Genomic DNA, 15793 nt, shown 5'->3' on the forward strand with positions numbered 1-15793 from the left:
AAACCAGAAATTCCATTGAATCATTATTGAATAAAAATTACTAAATAAATACTGAAATCGTTGACTGGTCAAAGGGCAATAAAAGCTGTGTTTTAATTTTTTAACACGTATAGAGAGAGAGGTGTTGGTTTGAACACAACATGCATTGACTGATTTGTTTTCTCATTCTTTGACTAAAATAAATATCATTCCATCTTTCTCTCTCTCTCTGTCAGAGCATCTCAATTCAATTCCCATCACTCCATAACCAAACAAGCACAATTAAACAAATTTTCCTGTAACACTTTTTAAATAAAAGAGTAGATAGAAAAATAATAAATGAGATATATAATATGATGTAATTGGAAGAAATTGATATAAAGAAAAAGAAGATGTATATGAGTCTCACTACTGTTATGGTGTACACAAATCAATCAAGATAAATTAAAGAAAAGGGCTACCTTTTCTGTGAACAAATTTCCAATGGATATACATGATTTGATGAATTAAAAGCTAAAATTAAACTTGTTGGACAAACATTAGCAGGATGGTGATGATGAAGAAGATGATGATGATTCAAATTTGTAGTACTTGTCCACTGCAACAGATACATCCCAAGTGCAACTGAGTCCTTTTGGGATTGTGACAAGATCTCCAGCTCCAAACTCCACAAATTCTGATGACCCTTTTGGGTATGCTTTCACCTTCCCTTTCAACAAATAGCATGTTTCCTCTGCATCAAATTTCAACTGGTATTTCCCTGGAGAGCAACCCCATCTTGATCCATTTGAAAACAGAGAAATAAATACAGAGTTATGTTATCATTCAAATTTCAGAAATTAAGTTCAGAAAAAGGAGAAAAAAAAAATTAAATTGAAAGAAGCATACTTTGGCCAGCACTTGATGTTCAATTCAGCTAGGCGTGACTGGGAGGGGTTTCTCTCAATGGAGATTCTAAGGTTTGAATTGGAATCTGAAGAAGCCATGGATATGGAGTGAGTGAGTTAGGAAGAGAAATTAAGAATGAAGTTGACAACAGAAGAGACTGTGTGAGAATTTATATATAAAGTGTGTGTGGGATTTTGGATAGAAAAAGAAGGAATCTTGTGCAGTGATAAAAGAGGACAAGACTTTATAGGACCATTTGACAAAAATAATAATAATGAGAGTATATATATATTTTTTATATTATTTTGAGTTCACCTATCACATCATGCCCCGTGAGCATCACTATATCCTTTTTCAACCAAATCAGTAAATGCACTCTCACCCTTTGTGTCTGACTCTGACTGCTATTTCGGAGACTAGTACCATTCCATTCATCTTCATCTCTTTTAGTATTTTTTTAATATATTTTAATATTATATATATGTATAATATTTTATGATTTTGAAGTGTTTTTTAATATATTTTAATATTATATATATATATATTTTTTAATATTATACGTATATATATATATATATATTATTTTGAATACATTCTTTTACCACATGACAGCTAGCAAGACACTTTTTTAAATATACACTTATTGTAATTAAAATATATTCTTAAAAATTCAACAATTTTGACTCATTAATTAAAAATGTTTTGACTTTTTTTAAATTAGCCAGGGAGGGTCTAGGGAGATTATAGGGTAAACCACTTGTGATCCACAATTTTTAGATGTTTGATATAATGATTTTTTAATTCACAATCGATGTAAAAAATTGTGAATTACCAATGGATCACTTCTCGTAGTTACATATTGTATATTTTTCAATGTTTGATATAATGATTTTTTAATTGACAATTGATGGAAAAAATTGTGAATTACCAATGGACCACTTCTCTTAGTTATATATTGTATAATTTAAATGAATGTAATTTATGGTGTGTTTGGATAAACAACTTATTTAACCGCATATGACAATAAGTGCTTATTGTATAAACGCTTATTCATGAGTTAATTTGATAAACTTATTGATATAAGTTGAAAATATGTTATAGTTAAACATAGGGTTGTCCATCGAACGATTACGGTCGGTTTCGGGCCATCGATGTCGGTTTTGAACGGTTGAAACCACCCAAAATCCATATCCGCCACCATTCGTGTAAAGCGTCAATTTAGTCGGATCTCGGGTGATACAGGTGCTGGTAGATTCGGTCGGTTAAACGGTTACAACAAAAATTGAGAAAGAAGAAATTTTAGCTTTACATAGTGATGGAACCATAAAACACTATACAAATATACAAAGAAATCTCACAAATTTTAGAACCTTCCAGTAGTTTATACAAGAAAATAATACAAAAACCAGATCTAGAGATGAGGGAGCATGCAACGGTAAAATCAACGACGTTGACGCATGGATCTTCGAATCGGAAGTAGTGGACCATGGGTTCTTCGAATTGGAGGCGGTGGACCATGGATTCTTCGAATCGGAGGCGGTGGCAGCGCGACCTGTGTTGAGAGGAAGAGAAGACGTAAGAGCAGGGGATGTTGTTGATTTGCTGTTGTTGAGAGTGAGGTTTGAAGTAGGAGAAGAAAAGATTCAAATAAGATGTTGTTGAAGAGGAATTTGAAGCGAGGGTGAGAGCGACGAGGGTGATGAAGTTGAGGGAGGAAGAAGGTGAGAGCGACGACGCCATAAGCAAGGGTGAGGGCGGTGAGGAAGAGCATGACTAGGTTTTGAGGGTTGAGAGCTTGAGGTGGGTTGGCGACTACTGCTCCTAGGGTTGAGAGGTTGAAGGTTCCAGAAAGAAGACATTTATATGAGGCTAACGTTAGTGGGTGGTCTATTATTGGATGGGCTGGGGCTGAAGCCTTTTTTATTCTAAGAGTTGGTTCGGTCGATTCAGGGCCCAAACCGAGCTCGACTAAATCAGACCATCAAGAACCGATTTTTTTAAATCATCCAACTCGAAAATCAACCCGGTCTAACCAAAAATGCAAAAAAGGACATCAGTTTAACCGATTTCGGTCGAACCGAGTCAATTTGGACAACCCTACTTAAACATAAGTTGTTGTGTGCAACTTATGAAAGTAAGCTCAAAATTACTTATGGGTGGACCATAAACTCTTTACGTAAAAGGTTTCTAAATCACTTGGGATTTACTTTGGGAAAAATCACCCTAGTTTAAGTGTCCGAACAATATTTTGACTTGTGTCTTAGAAAATGGCAAATCATGTTACATGTTAAAATATTATTGGGCTACATAAGACTAAGGAGGGTTGTTTTTTTTTTTGGCAAAGATCAATGACTATGGGACCAACTTTGTGGCACTTCCACCTAAGTTTTCAAACACCACATAAGTTTTCAAACACCACATAAGCTTCTTCCGTTAAAAAATTGACGGTGGGACCAACTTTGTTCACAGAGTGTTAGGTGAGGGATGATTTTTGTAATTAAATTAGGTGAGGGACCAAAATCGTGGCTTTTATAAATGTCAGGGACCAAAAATGCAATTAAGCCTTTTTACAATTTAGTATTTATTTTTTTAATTAATTTTTCATTTTAATTGATTTTAATATGTATATATTTTTCTATGATTTTGTAAATGGCCGGGTTAAGGAGAAAAGAATAATATAAATGTGAAGTTGGGCAGAGACTCATTAGATTACAAAACACATTTTTTTGGTCTTGAACAAGGTATCTCCACAGCCGACAGTCGTGAGACTAATCCCCCATCTCATAATCAGGGCACGAAACAGTAGGGGGCTGGTCAAGAAGTAGATTATAAAACACATTTTAAAAAGATATGACAATTATAAGTGTTCTTTGACAAAAGAAAAAATTAAAACTTGGCAGTGTATACTGTATACGCCTGATACTTATATCCAGTTAACTTTTGGGAATTTTTTGTATGTCATCCATTAAATAGTACTTTACTAAAATACCCTTAAAATTCCATATTCACATACTCTTCCTTTCCTTCCTCATTAATCTTCACCATAATCAACATCATCCTCTTCCTTTTCTTCTTTAGTCTTTATCATACATACCACCATCCTCTTCATTTTCCTGTGCAATCTCCACGATTGTCGCCACCATCCATCCTCTTCCTTTTCTTCATCAAACATAACCTTCCCTTACCACCATCCTCTTCCCACCTTAAACCTTACCACAATCATCTTCTTCATCTCACTCATTATCATTGGCGCTTGCAATCTTCACTAATGTCGTCGGTTCTTCTCCTTGGAGTTTTAGCTCTCAATTCAACACCTTGTCGTCGTGTTCCTTGTCGATTTCGTTCAGGTGCGTATTTTTTTTTCTGCACCCGTGGTAGGTATGGTCCGTACCTACCTGTTTTTGTTTTAGTTTCAAACACACTTTTATGTGTGCCTTTGAAAAAATTGTGTAGATAATGTACGCACTTAAATGTGCGGTAGTGATTGTATTTTTCACACCTTAAAGTGCGGAAATCATGTCAATTCGCACTTTAAGGTGCATTTTTGGCACTTTGACTCGTTATACATGATAATAACATTTTCAATTGTTTCAGGCATCCTAGTCATGCACTCTGCGTTGTCAGAGGAGATTGATAAGGTTGATAATGTGGTTGAAGGGCTCGAGAAGGTGGATGAAGTAGGTGATGACGTCAAAGATCAATGGGAGATCAAAGATCAGTTGCTTACAAGAACCTAATGGAACGCGAGAACAAATGAGAGCAGCGGAGACGACGTGAGAACAACGGAGCCGACATGAGTGCGAAGGAGACGAAGTGAGTGCGACAAGACTCGTTGGGTGAGTGGGACAGAGAAGAGAAGGGGAAAGAAGGGTGAGTCCAAGAAGAGGAAATGAGAAAGATGGGTATGGTTTGTGGGAGAGAAGGGTTAGGTGCTTGGAAAAGGAGAAAATGTCATGGTTTTTTCATAAAGGGTATTTTGGGGTTTATGAAAATAAAGGGATGACATAGGAATCAATTAGGATCACATTAAAACCAATTCCTTTAACTTTTTAAGCCCAAATTTAGCTTAAAAAAATCACTGTGGACCATAAAAATACATGATTGAGATGAAAAATTGAAAATTTATTGCGATGAGTCTCGTTTGGAAGAGTTCATTTGAAATTATTTTATAGTAAGCATTTGAGAGAGCTTATGTTAACCTACATATAAAAGCATCTCCAATGCAAGGTTCTTAGTTCTTATTTTGGAGTTAAGAACTAAGAATTAAGAACTTTATTATTGGAGGTGCTGACACGGACTCCTTAGTTCTTAAAAATAAGAACTCAGTTCTTATATAAAGAGTTTTGCTTGTTGAGTTCTTCGCTTAAAATATTAATTATTTCTCTCTCATCCAAATTACTTTATTACTTTATGAGTTTTGTTTTATTACTTTATGAAAATAAAAAGTATAAATAATGTGGTTGGTGAGACCAAATGAATAGTGGTAAGAACTAAGAACTCATGGTTGGAGCAAAATTGCTTGAGAGTTGCTTAAACACATGTGGCAATACGGGCCCACATGAATAGTGCTAAGAACTACTCCCTTCGTTCCTGATCTTTTGTTGTTTAAGGTTATGCACATTGTTTAAGAGTGCAATCATCAATATATTTGTTGATATAAACACCCCTATTTAATGTTGAAAAAAAGTGAAGAGAGAGACTAATAGTCATTGGTTAAGAAACTTGCTATGATTTTGATTGGTGAAGATAAGAGGTGGTATGTGAGAGGTGTAGTATTAAATGAGGGTATATATGAAATAAATTGAGAAAAAAATGCATTGGGTGTGTAAAACAACAAAAGTTTTGGAATTTAGGCCAAAAGTTAAAAGGCTTTGGCTTAAATATGTTGGAGGCCCCTATAAAATAGGGGTCCTTTGGTTTAAGCCCCTACAAAATTTTTTCTTGGGAATAAGCCCCTAATGAGAAAATAATATATAGTGATAAGCACCTGCCGTCAACTTCCGTTAAAAAATATATGAGTCAGCAAACGGAGCTGACGTGGACCTTTGCCACCTCATCAAGTGGGCCCACAAGCTGCTGACGTGGAAATGAGAAGAGAAATATGAAAATGTCAAATGTGGGATTTGAACCCAAGACCTAGAGCATAATGGGCAACATCCTTCCCACTAGGCTACAAGTTGCATCAATAATACAAGTGCTAAATTTAATATATATCTCATTTAAACTGACAATTTTTTTTAAAAACACCATAATCAGGACTCGAACACCATACATGGAGGATCATACTCAAAGTCCTTACAATTGAGCCACTGACTCATTTTGTTATTCATGCGCACAACAAAATATATATATATATATATATATATATATATATATATATTATATTATGTAAAAAAAAAGAACAAGAATTCAACCCCACTTAAATCATAAAAAACTATTATTTTGTTCTTTCAGTATATATACTCATTAGTACTTAAAAAAAGTGAATATATGAACTCTAATAAATTTGCAAGATTTAACTTTTTTACGTTTTAAAGTTTTGTAAATATGTTTTCTATTTACATTTAATATTTTATTTTGTTTCAAATTGATCCATTATATAAGAGCGTATACGAGCCTAAAAATGTAATTTTTAGAACTACCACATCAAATTTATTTAGCATTATCAGTTTGTGTTTAAATATATATTTAGTTTTGCGCTAAAAATACATGCATAAATTAGGCATTGACTTAGTGGTTAGAGCCTCCTCCATGAACCTCTATGTTTTGGGTTCAAATCATGCTTAGGACATTTTAAAATTTTTGGTTGAAATATTAGCAGCTTCAGTTTAAATAAGATATATATTAAATTTTGCACTTTTACTAATGATTCGGCTTGTAGCTTAGTGGGAAGGATGTTGTCCATTATGCTCTAGGTCTTGGGTTCAAATCCCACATTTGACATTTTCATATTTCTCTTCTCATTTCCACATTAGCAGCTTGTGGGTCCACTTGATGAGGTGTCAAAGGTCCACGTCAGCTCCGTTTGCTGACTCATATATTTTTTAACGGAAGTTGACGGCAGGGGCTTATCACTATATATTATTTTCTCATTAGGGGCTTATTCCCAAGAAAAAAATTTGTAGGGGCTTAAACCAAAGGACCCCTATTTTATAGGGGCCCCCAACATATTTAAGCCAAGTTAAAACAACAAAATATCAGGAACGAAGGGAGTAAGAAATAAGAACTAGCAATGGAGATGTTCTAAACTGTTTGAACTTATCTTAAAATAAATTATGAATAAGTGCTTACAACCATAAAATCTTAATTGGAAGAGATTCCTAAACACACCCATGATTGGTAGAGATTCGCAGGAAGTTGTTCCGTGCTATAAGACATTTTTCTTAACAAAACATTAAAAAAAAGCTTATTGTTACAAGAGACAAAAGAACAAAACATGAAAAATAATGTAACATTCAAATTTTAAAATATGGTGTCAAATCACTCAAAAGTATACCTTCTGAAGAATAAAAATAAAATCTCTCAAGTTCCTCAGAAAGTAACATGTGTAAGGATTCTTGCATTTCATAATTTCTTCTTTCATAATGCATGGCACAACTCATTCTTTTTCTAAAACTAAGGGGAGGTTATCCCAAACAAGTGAAGGGTTTATCATGGCCCAGACCCTTTTTCTTCACTTTCTATTCTTCCAGACAAAAACCTTCTCCCAAACAAATTCTAAGTAACCTAAAGCCAATAAGAACCAAGTTGATATCCCTTTTAAAACATTTCAAGCACATGATATAGTTATAAAACATTTCAAGCACATGAAATAGTGTAGAGTGAGAACTGAGAACAAACAAACTCTGCAAGAAAATATACTTAACAATATTTGGTCACGAAACCTGACTTTCTATGCAAATATCCGGCACTCTTTCAATTTTCTCTATATTTTGTATAAGCAAAAAGGAACTGAAAACTCCATGATAAATTGAAAAGGTTCAAGGTAAAATTTTGTTATTCACAGACAAAATATAAACCGATTTCATCTTAGAAGAGAGTTGAGCTGATGAAAATTGTTGCTTTAACACCTTTCAAAGAAGCCCTCTTCTTCTCTTGTAATCACTAACTGTTAATGTCAGCGGATGCACCTTGCCATCATTTTCTGGGACTTGAAGTCCAGCAACTGCTTCAATTCTTTGTTTTCTGGCCATAAATGCTGCATAAACTCCTTTGGCACCACCAAACTTTTGGAGTGCGGATAATGATATTGGCAGCTCAAAATTGTGCAGCTCATTTGACTCTGTCCCTTGATCCACCGGAGCGCTTGTGTCTACCAACTTCCCAGCATCAGCAGCAGCTTCCAAAGCTGCAGCAGTAGCCACCATGCCAGTCTCCACTACCACTGCTGCTTTTGTCCCCTTGCTTCCGGTATCAGCCACTGCAGCGGCATCAGCAATAGTACTCCCAGCTGCAGCTTCTTCACCAGGTTTTGAAACATAGTAGTTCCTTGATCTAGTCCATCTCCTTGAAAAAGGATCATAACCTGCCTCCCCTGCTTTCAAATCCATGTTTGCTCGCTTCAATTGAGAAGCATTTTTGAAGTTCTCAAACCTGTTCTTTCTGTTCATTTCAGAAAGCCTTAAAGCCTTGGCATCCTTCTCCTGAGCTTTCCGGGACGCCTCCAATTCTTCCAGTCTTGTCTTGATCCTCTCCACTGCAGCTTCATCATGCTTACTTTGTGCTAATTCCATTTCCCACCTCAACCGATCCTTCTCGGCTGCAACATTTATCCGTCTCGATGAGGCAGATTTTTTCTCTTGTAACATCTGCTTCACAGTAGCTGCTGAGTAAACAAATGAGTTGATCTTTTGAATATCTTGTTTTTTCTCCAGCACATCTTTCTTCATCAGCATGTGTCCACCACTTCGCTCTACTTCCTTAACCCACTGCTTAAACTCCTCCTCGTGCGGAGCAGAATCGCTAACCATAGCCATTTGCCACCTTGCAGCAGAAGTTTCATTTCCCCAGACAACATTCAAGTACTTGTATGTACTCCTATTCTCAAATTTATACAGCCGGTCAGGATCCGAGGCATCAACATTTTTCACCATGCAGAGCCTGTAGATAGGCCCGGATTTGGACCTACCAATACCAACTCTCACAAAACAACCAACAATCAACTCCTCAAAGAAAGGCTCCATGAACCATTTTGCAAGCTTCGACCTAGGAATGGTGATTTCCTTGATATCCTCAAACGAAGGCCCTCCGAATCCAGATACTATCTTGTCATCATCGCTGTCAATAACCCCTCCATCTCCACCTCCAGCCAAACCCTCCTCATCACTGCTGGAGCTGCCTTCACTTTCACTACGGCTCGGGCCGCTAATACTGAAAGGTTTGCGCTTTGGTGACAACCCTGAACTTCTAGACAACTCACTTACAGTGACCTGTGCTTCGGAACCCAGCCGCCTCGACCGCTTCGCACGCAACTCATTCAACGCATCATCCTTGGCAGCAGACCTGTCAGCAGACCTACCGGACGACAATGAGGGAGGTGGAGTCTCCATCCTCGATGCACTTCTTGTCTTCCCCTTATCGCCGCGATTCTGTGTTAACTTCACCAACAAACCTTTATCATCCTTCTTGCTAGCCCTATCAGACAAAATCATCTCCCTTTGCAGCTCAGTCATCTCAGAAAGCTTCTTCCTATCACCATCATTCTTGTAAAGATCATCACCAACATCAGACTCATCACTGCTACTTCCACCCAAACCATCACCATCGCCATCACGATCATCTCTCTCAGTCAAATCCAATCTCTTTTTCAAAGGAACCTGCATGGCCGAGTGCTTTCCGGCCCGATAACTCCGCTCATCATCCGAATCATCATCATCACCCCCAGAATCAGAATCACTCCCACCATCAGATTCACCGCCTCGCCTCGAAGGCGGGAGAGAGTGCCGGTTCCTCCCCGCAGCCTCGAGAAGCAAATTTTCCAAATCCGCCATGACAAGAAATTAACAAATAACAACCCTGTTTGTTTGTTTGTACAACAGGAATTCATAATCAATCAAAGTCACATTCAAATTCAGAAGCATTCAAAAATTGAAGAGAGTGAACAGAATAATCAGCATAGGTAACAAGCAATGGCACATTTGAAATATGATTCTATTGTACATTACAAATTTCAGTGTGCATTATTACAGTGAGATAGTGAAGACTTACAGTGAAAGGAGAATGAAAAGCGGTGAAGAAATCGGTTGGAGATGACGGCGGAGCAATGTGGAGGTTGGTTGGTTAGTTCGCGGCGGAGCAGAAGAACCCTAAGAAACCCTGACGGTGTCTCCGACTGAGAGAGAGAGGAATTGGCGCACTTGTACACTGACTGGACTCGTTTCAGCTTCTGGAAAACGTTTCACTTTTTTATTGACCAAGTTATAAAAATACTACTAGGAATATAGAAATCAAAATAATGATATTAATAATAAAAAAAGTAAAAAAATATTTTAATTTTTAAAGATCATTAAATTTTTATAAAGTGTTTAACAATTCAATATAAAAGTGTTTAGTTTTTTTTTATAGGCAAATGTTAGTGGTTAGTTGTTAATAAGTTAGAAAAGCCCTTTAAAGTTCCCTTCCAAGATTCGAACCCTGTACCTTGCTCTCCCCACCCTTAGAGCAACTCTAATGCCTTGCTCTTATTTGGGCTCTTATACACTATTCTACACTATTTATGTGTCACATCAGATTTAAGAGTCTGCTAAGAGCCTGAAGCAGATTTTGTTCCAATGTATGGGCTCTTAAATTACTATTACAAGGGTCCCACCCGTGTCCCACCATACAGCATTAAATTATAATATCTATTTTCACTCAATTTAGATTTAAAATTTAATACTAAATCAATATTATAATTAAATTTAATTATTTCCTTTTAATTTCCTTAATACTATAATTAAATATTAATGTTTGGGTTGAAAGTAAAAAAAAATATTGGGCTGATCAATGAGTCCAAAGATGATTTAAAAAAATAGTCCAAAGATAAAAAAAAACTGTCCAGGCCGGTCAAACCAGCCCAAACGGACAAAAAACCGGCTCCAGCCGGTCAAAACCGGTCTGGAACCGGTCCACAACGGCTGGATGACCTGCTCAGCAGGTCACCCCCTATATAATGCTTTTTTCCTCTCTTCCTCACCCAAAACCCTAGCCGCTCCTACTCTCTCCTTCTCTCTGAAAACACGTCTTCTTCCTCCTCTCTTCATTTCTTCTTCTCTCTTCCTCTAAACCTCTCCCTTTCTTCCTCCTTTCTTCTCCCCTCTTCTTCACCGCCACCAAAACCCACCAAATCGAGTGACCACCACCAAACACCCACCACTGCAACCTAACCGCCACCAAACACCGCAACCAAAAACCCACCTCACCGCCACTGACCCACCACAAAACAACTCTCACCGCCACCAATTTTTCGCACATGCAAAACAATAGCAGTCCAGATCAATGTTTCAAGCTCTAGATCGGTAGTTCCAGTAGTAGATCGGTGACATGCAAGAACAGACCTCAGATCGGAGCTATATTGTTTTTTTTTTCATTGTAAAAATTTAATCTTTGAGAAATTTTCTTCCTTTATCTAATGAAAATGAAATGTTGATTTTTTGTTGTTAATGGATGAATTTCTGGTAAAACTTGTGTCTCTGTTCATCTTATTTTCTCATTCTGTTATTGTTCCCTCGTTTTCTTGTTGATGGATGTGAGAGAAGATAATAATTTTTTAATGTAAGAGCCCATAAAGCAAGAGCTCTTGCAGAAGAGCCTCTGCACTGTAGCTAAGAGCTTGAAGGCTCTCTCCAACGCACAGAAAAAATAAGAGCCGGCTCTTAAGCCCTCCAGCTGGGCTAAGAGCCCAGCGTTGGAGATGCTCTTATGTGCCCTAACTCTTACCATTTGAGCTAACCATCGGGGACATAAAAGTGTTTAGTAATTGATGATTATTTTTTTCGTTTTTTTTTTCAAAAAAAATTATATTTCCTTCTTAAATAATTTATTATAATTTTTTTAAATTAGTAATTTATTATAATTAAAAGACACCATTTGTGTAATTTATGGATTTCAAACTAGGTTTTAATATTAAAACTTATTATGAAAAGTATGACAAAGATAACTATGCCAACAAAAAATTATCAATTTTTTTAATGACATACTACATTCTAGAAAAACCAAAATAAAGTTACATTATGAAACATCTATCTATATCTATCTATATATATTAGAAAAGAACAACTTCTAGCATGACGTGTCGCTCCCACATGCCAAGTTAGTGACGTGTCGCTCCCAGATTAATTCTCATAAAAATTATTCCACGTGTCAATTTGTTAGAGGATATAATTTTCAATTGATATATATTTTAATTTTATATATTCTAACCTAATTAATTGATATTACTTTAGAAGATATAATTTTCAATTGATATATGTTTTAATTTTATATATTCTAAAATAATTGATTGATATTATTTTAAAAGATAAGATTTGGTCTTTTAATTTATTTTAAATTTATTTTTAGAATAAATTGATTAATTTTTATTGAATTTTCGAATTTTTTATTAATTCGGGATTTTATGAGTTTTTATTGTGATTTGCTAGATTTTGTTAGTTTTTATCTATCTTTATTTAATACCATTTTTAATATTAGATTTGATTGGGATTTAGGTTGTTTATTTCTTAATTTTATTTTAATTTATCTTATCATTTATTTTAAATCCAGAAAATACTTTATTTTATTTTAGATTCACTTTTAGAGTATATTAATTAAATTTTCTTAAATTTTTAGATTTTTAATTAATTCAGGATTTTATGAGTTTTTATTGTGATTTGCTAGACTTGGTAGTTTTTATCTATCTTTATTTAGTACCTTTTTAAATTTTAGATTTGATTAGAATTTAGGTTGTTTATTTCTTAATTTTATCTTATTATTTATTTAATTTTACTTCCAGGAAATATTTTATTTTATTTTACATTTATTTATAGAGTATAATAATTAATTTTTATTGAATTTTTGAATTTTTAATTAATGCAGGATTTTATGAGTTTTTATTGTGATTTGCTAGATTTTGATAGTTTTTATCTATCTTTATTTATTATTTATTTAATTTTAATTTCATGAAATATTTTATTTTATTTTTGAGTTACATATAGAGTATAAATGAATTTTTATGGTATTTTTATTGAGTTTTAATATTTTTATTTAATTCAGGATTTTATGAGTTTTTTATTGTGATTTGCTAGATTTTGGTAGTTTTTATCTATCTTTATTTAGTACCTTTTTAAAGTTTAGATTTGATTAGGATTTAGGTTGTTTATTTCTTGATTTTATCTTAATTTATCTTATTATTTATTTAATGCTAATTCTAAGAAAAGGGAGTTGATTTGGTGCTGAGGGTCCACAAAGCTACCATGGACACGCAGAGATTTGATAGCTGCTATTTCTACCTCTGCCACATGTCGCGATCATGACAGAGGTATGCCGTAAGATGATGTTACGTGAAGAAGAGTTTATCATGTTGTGATTGATGGTTTGTGCTATTTCAGTTTATCCTTTGTTCGTAATTCAATCCTGGATTCTTAAATTTCACATATTTTGTGTGTTTTGATCCAAAAGTTTACAAATTTTTGCATAGACCCTTTAACGAATCATTGTTGAAGACGTAATGTTTTTTCTATTGTTCTACTTCCGCTTTTGTATTTTTTTAAACCAGATTTTAGTATAGTTTGTAGAAATCCATGCGTTTGAAGCCATTCCAAACCAGATTTTGGTATAATTTATAGAAATTTACGAAACTTAGGATAGCTTGAATTTATATTCATTTCTCAAATTTTGCACGTTTTTATTCATCATGTTTGAGCTGTGTGTATAAGCATACTATTTGCACTGTATGTGAATGATGCACAACTTACTAATTTTTTTTAATGATGCACAGGTCAGTCAAATTGATGAAAGCATATGAAGAGCTCACATTTAATCATCATGAGTATGGTTAGCTCATTCTTAAGGTTGGTTTATGTTTTCCTCAAACTCATTAGTTTTGCATATACTCATGTTTTAGTATGCCAATTGGGTGACTTATCTTACTTTACTCTATATATTTCCTTAAGTTCAATTTAAATTGATTGTTAGTATAAGTTTATTGGTGAAGTAACCACAATTATTTTGGGTGAGAGAATTATTTTGTTTTTTTCTTACATATATAGATAATTTGTTGGGGTGCGCACGTATGGGGCAATACATCATTTTTTGTTTCTCTTGACTGAAATGTTCCTTTGATTTTTTGTTTCACAAGGGCTCCACCCCAAGATTCACAAATACACTAAATACAATTCTTTCACCACAGTCCTTTCAAATTGGTGAAAGAGGGTATTTTGTTCTTCAAGACTTAATTTTGGGTTTCTGTTTCAATCTTCTTCATGAATTGATTTTGTTCTTCAACTAATTGTAAGATGTCATATGCTTTAAGGATTCCTGCTTTTATCTTCTTAATCAAAAGCAAAAGGATTGAGGAAAAGAAAATCTTCTAGGGTGCAGAATATTCACTAATTGGAAAAAAAAATAACACGTGTCATTCTTAGATTAATTTTCATAAAAAAATACATTTTAAAATTTTAGATTTGATTATGATTTATGTTGTTTATTTCTTGATTTTATCTTAATTTATTTTTGAATTATTTTTAGAGTAAAAAAAATACATTTTTAAGTTTTAGATTTGATTAGGATTTAGGTGGTTTATTTCTTGATTTTATCTTAATTTATTTATTATTTATTTTTAGAGTATTAATTAATATATCCCAAACTTTTTTAAAAAAAAGAGTGAGTTTGAAAGCTATAGATTAAGTTAATTTGTTAATATATTCCCAAATAATAATAATAATAATGATAACATGTGTGTGCAGATATGGGCCGGTTGGGTACTATAGTACCCATACCCGCACCCATACCCTCTATTTTTTGCGGGTAATTATCTATACTCAACCTCATACCCATTTAGCGGTTTTTTACCCTACCCATAGTGGATATTTTTTGCGGGTACCCTATGATTTTGAGACCCATTGTCATCCATAAATTTAGATTTTGGCAAAGATGGATAGCTTCCTATAATGACATTGAATTGTCTAAAGGTGGAGAGCTTCGAGTTGCTACCCACGTGAGTATGGAGACGAGTACATGTAATTTTTAAAAACGCGGGTATGGAGATGGTACTATAGTATCTACCCATTGTCATCCCTACTTAGTTGGAATAAACACAATAATGTTATACTTTATGATATATCTTACACAATCCTGATTTGTGCTACTATCACATTAATTTTTTTTAAGATTAATATGTTGATAATTCCTTATATCTATGATTTGTATTATCGTCTTCATATTTACAAAGAATGTGAAACGAGTTCCTCTTGGTCTCAATCGGGCTTAGAAGAGAAGTCTTTATGTCTACTTTACTCATCAATTCTGACTTTTCTATTTCATTCGTTGTTTAATATAGTTTTAATAATCAAAGTATTAATTAATGTATCAAATACAATAGACATATTTTCCGTGCAACGCGCGGGTAAAAAACACTAGTATAACAAAAAAAACTAAATTTTTAGTGTAGTTTTTATATTAGCAGCGAAATAAATAAATATAATAAATAATTATGAGGACATAACGTATCAAAAGTATCATACCATTCAATGTGTTTAAATATTATTTATTTGACAATTAGTATATAAAAACATATATGAGATATTTCATATTTAATTTTTTAAACCAGTATTATTTGAAAGTAAATATTAAAAATTAATAATATCATTATTTAATTTCAAAATTAGTATTATATATTAATTTTTGAGATTAACTTTTATGCACCGACGGTGTAAATTTTTTTACACCATCATTCAATCACAGCCTTTCATTT

The 15793-nt window shown here is 34.0% G+C and overlaps 2 protein-coding genes across 2 annotated transcripts; both read right to left on the reverse strand.

The window, feature by feature from the left end:
- Window positions 1-351: 351 nt before the first annotated feature.
- Window positions 352-1069, reverse strand: LOC130730479 (uncharacterized). Its single transcript, XM_057582497.1, has 2 exons — window positions 868-1069; window positions 352-756 (listed from the first exon to the last, which is right to left on the reverse strand). The coding sequence occupies exons 1-2, from the start codon at window positions 963-965 to the stop codon at window positions 519-521; spliced, it is 336 nt and encodes a 111-aa protein (XP_057438480.1). The 5' UTR covers window positions 966-1069; the 3' UTR covers window positions 352-518.
- Window positions 1070-7837: 6768 nt separating this feature from the next.
- Window positions 7838-10243, reverse strand: LOC130730470 (protein RTF1 homolog). Its single transcript, XM_057582486.1, has 2 exons — window positions 10075-10243; window positions 7838-9882 (listed from the first exon to the last, which is right to left on the reverse strand). Exon 2 carries the CDS (start codon window positions 9855-9857, stop codon window positions 7941-7943), a length of 1917 nt encoding a protein of 638 aa, XP_057438469.1. The 5' UTR covers window positions 9858-9882; window positions 10075-10243; the 3' UTR covers window positions 7838-7940.
- Between the last annotated feature and the right edge of the window lie 5550 nt (window positions 10244-15793).

This window comes from Lotus japonicus, chromosome 1 (assembly GCF_012489685.1).
Source record: "Lotus japonicus ecotype B-129 chromosome 1, LjGifu_v1.2".
Classification (NCBI taxonomy): domain Eukaryota; kingdom Viridiplantae; phylum Streptophyta; class Magnoliopsida; order Fabales; family Fabaceae; genus Lotus; species Lotus japonicus.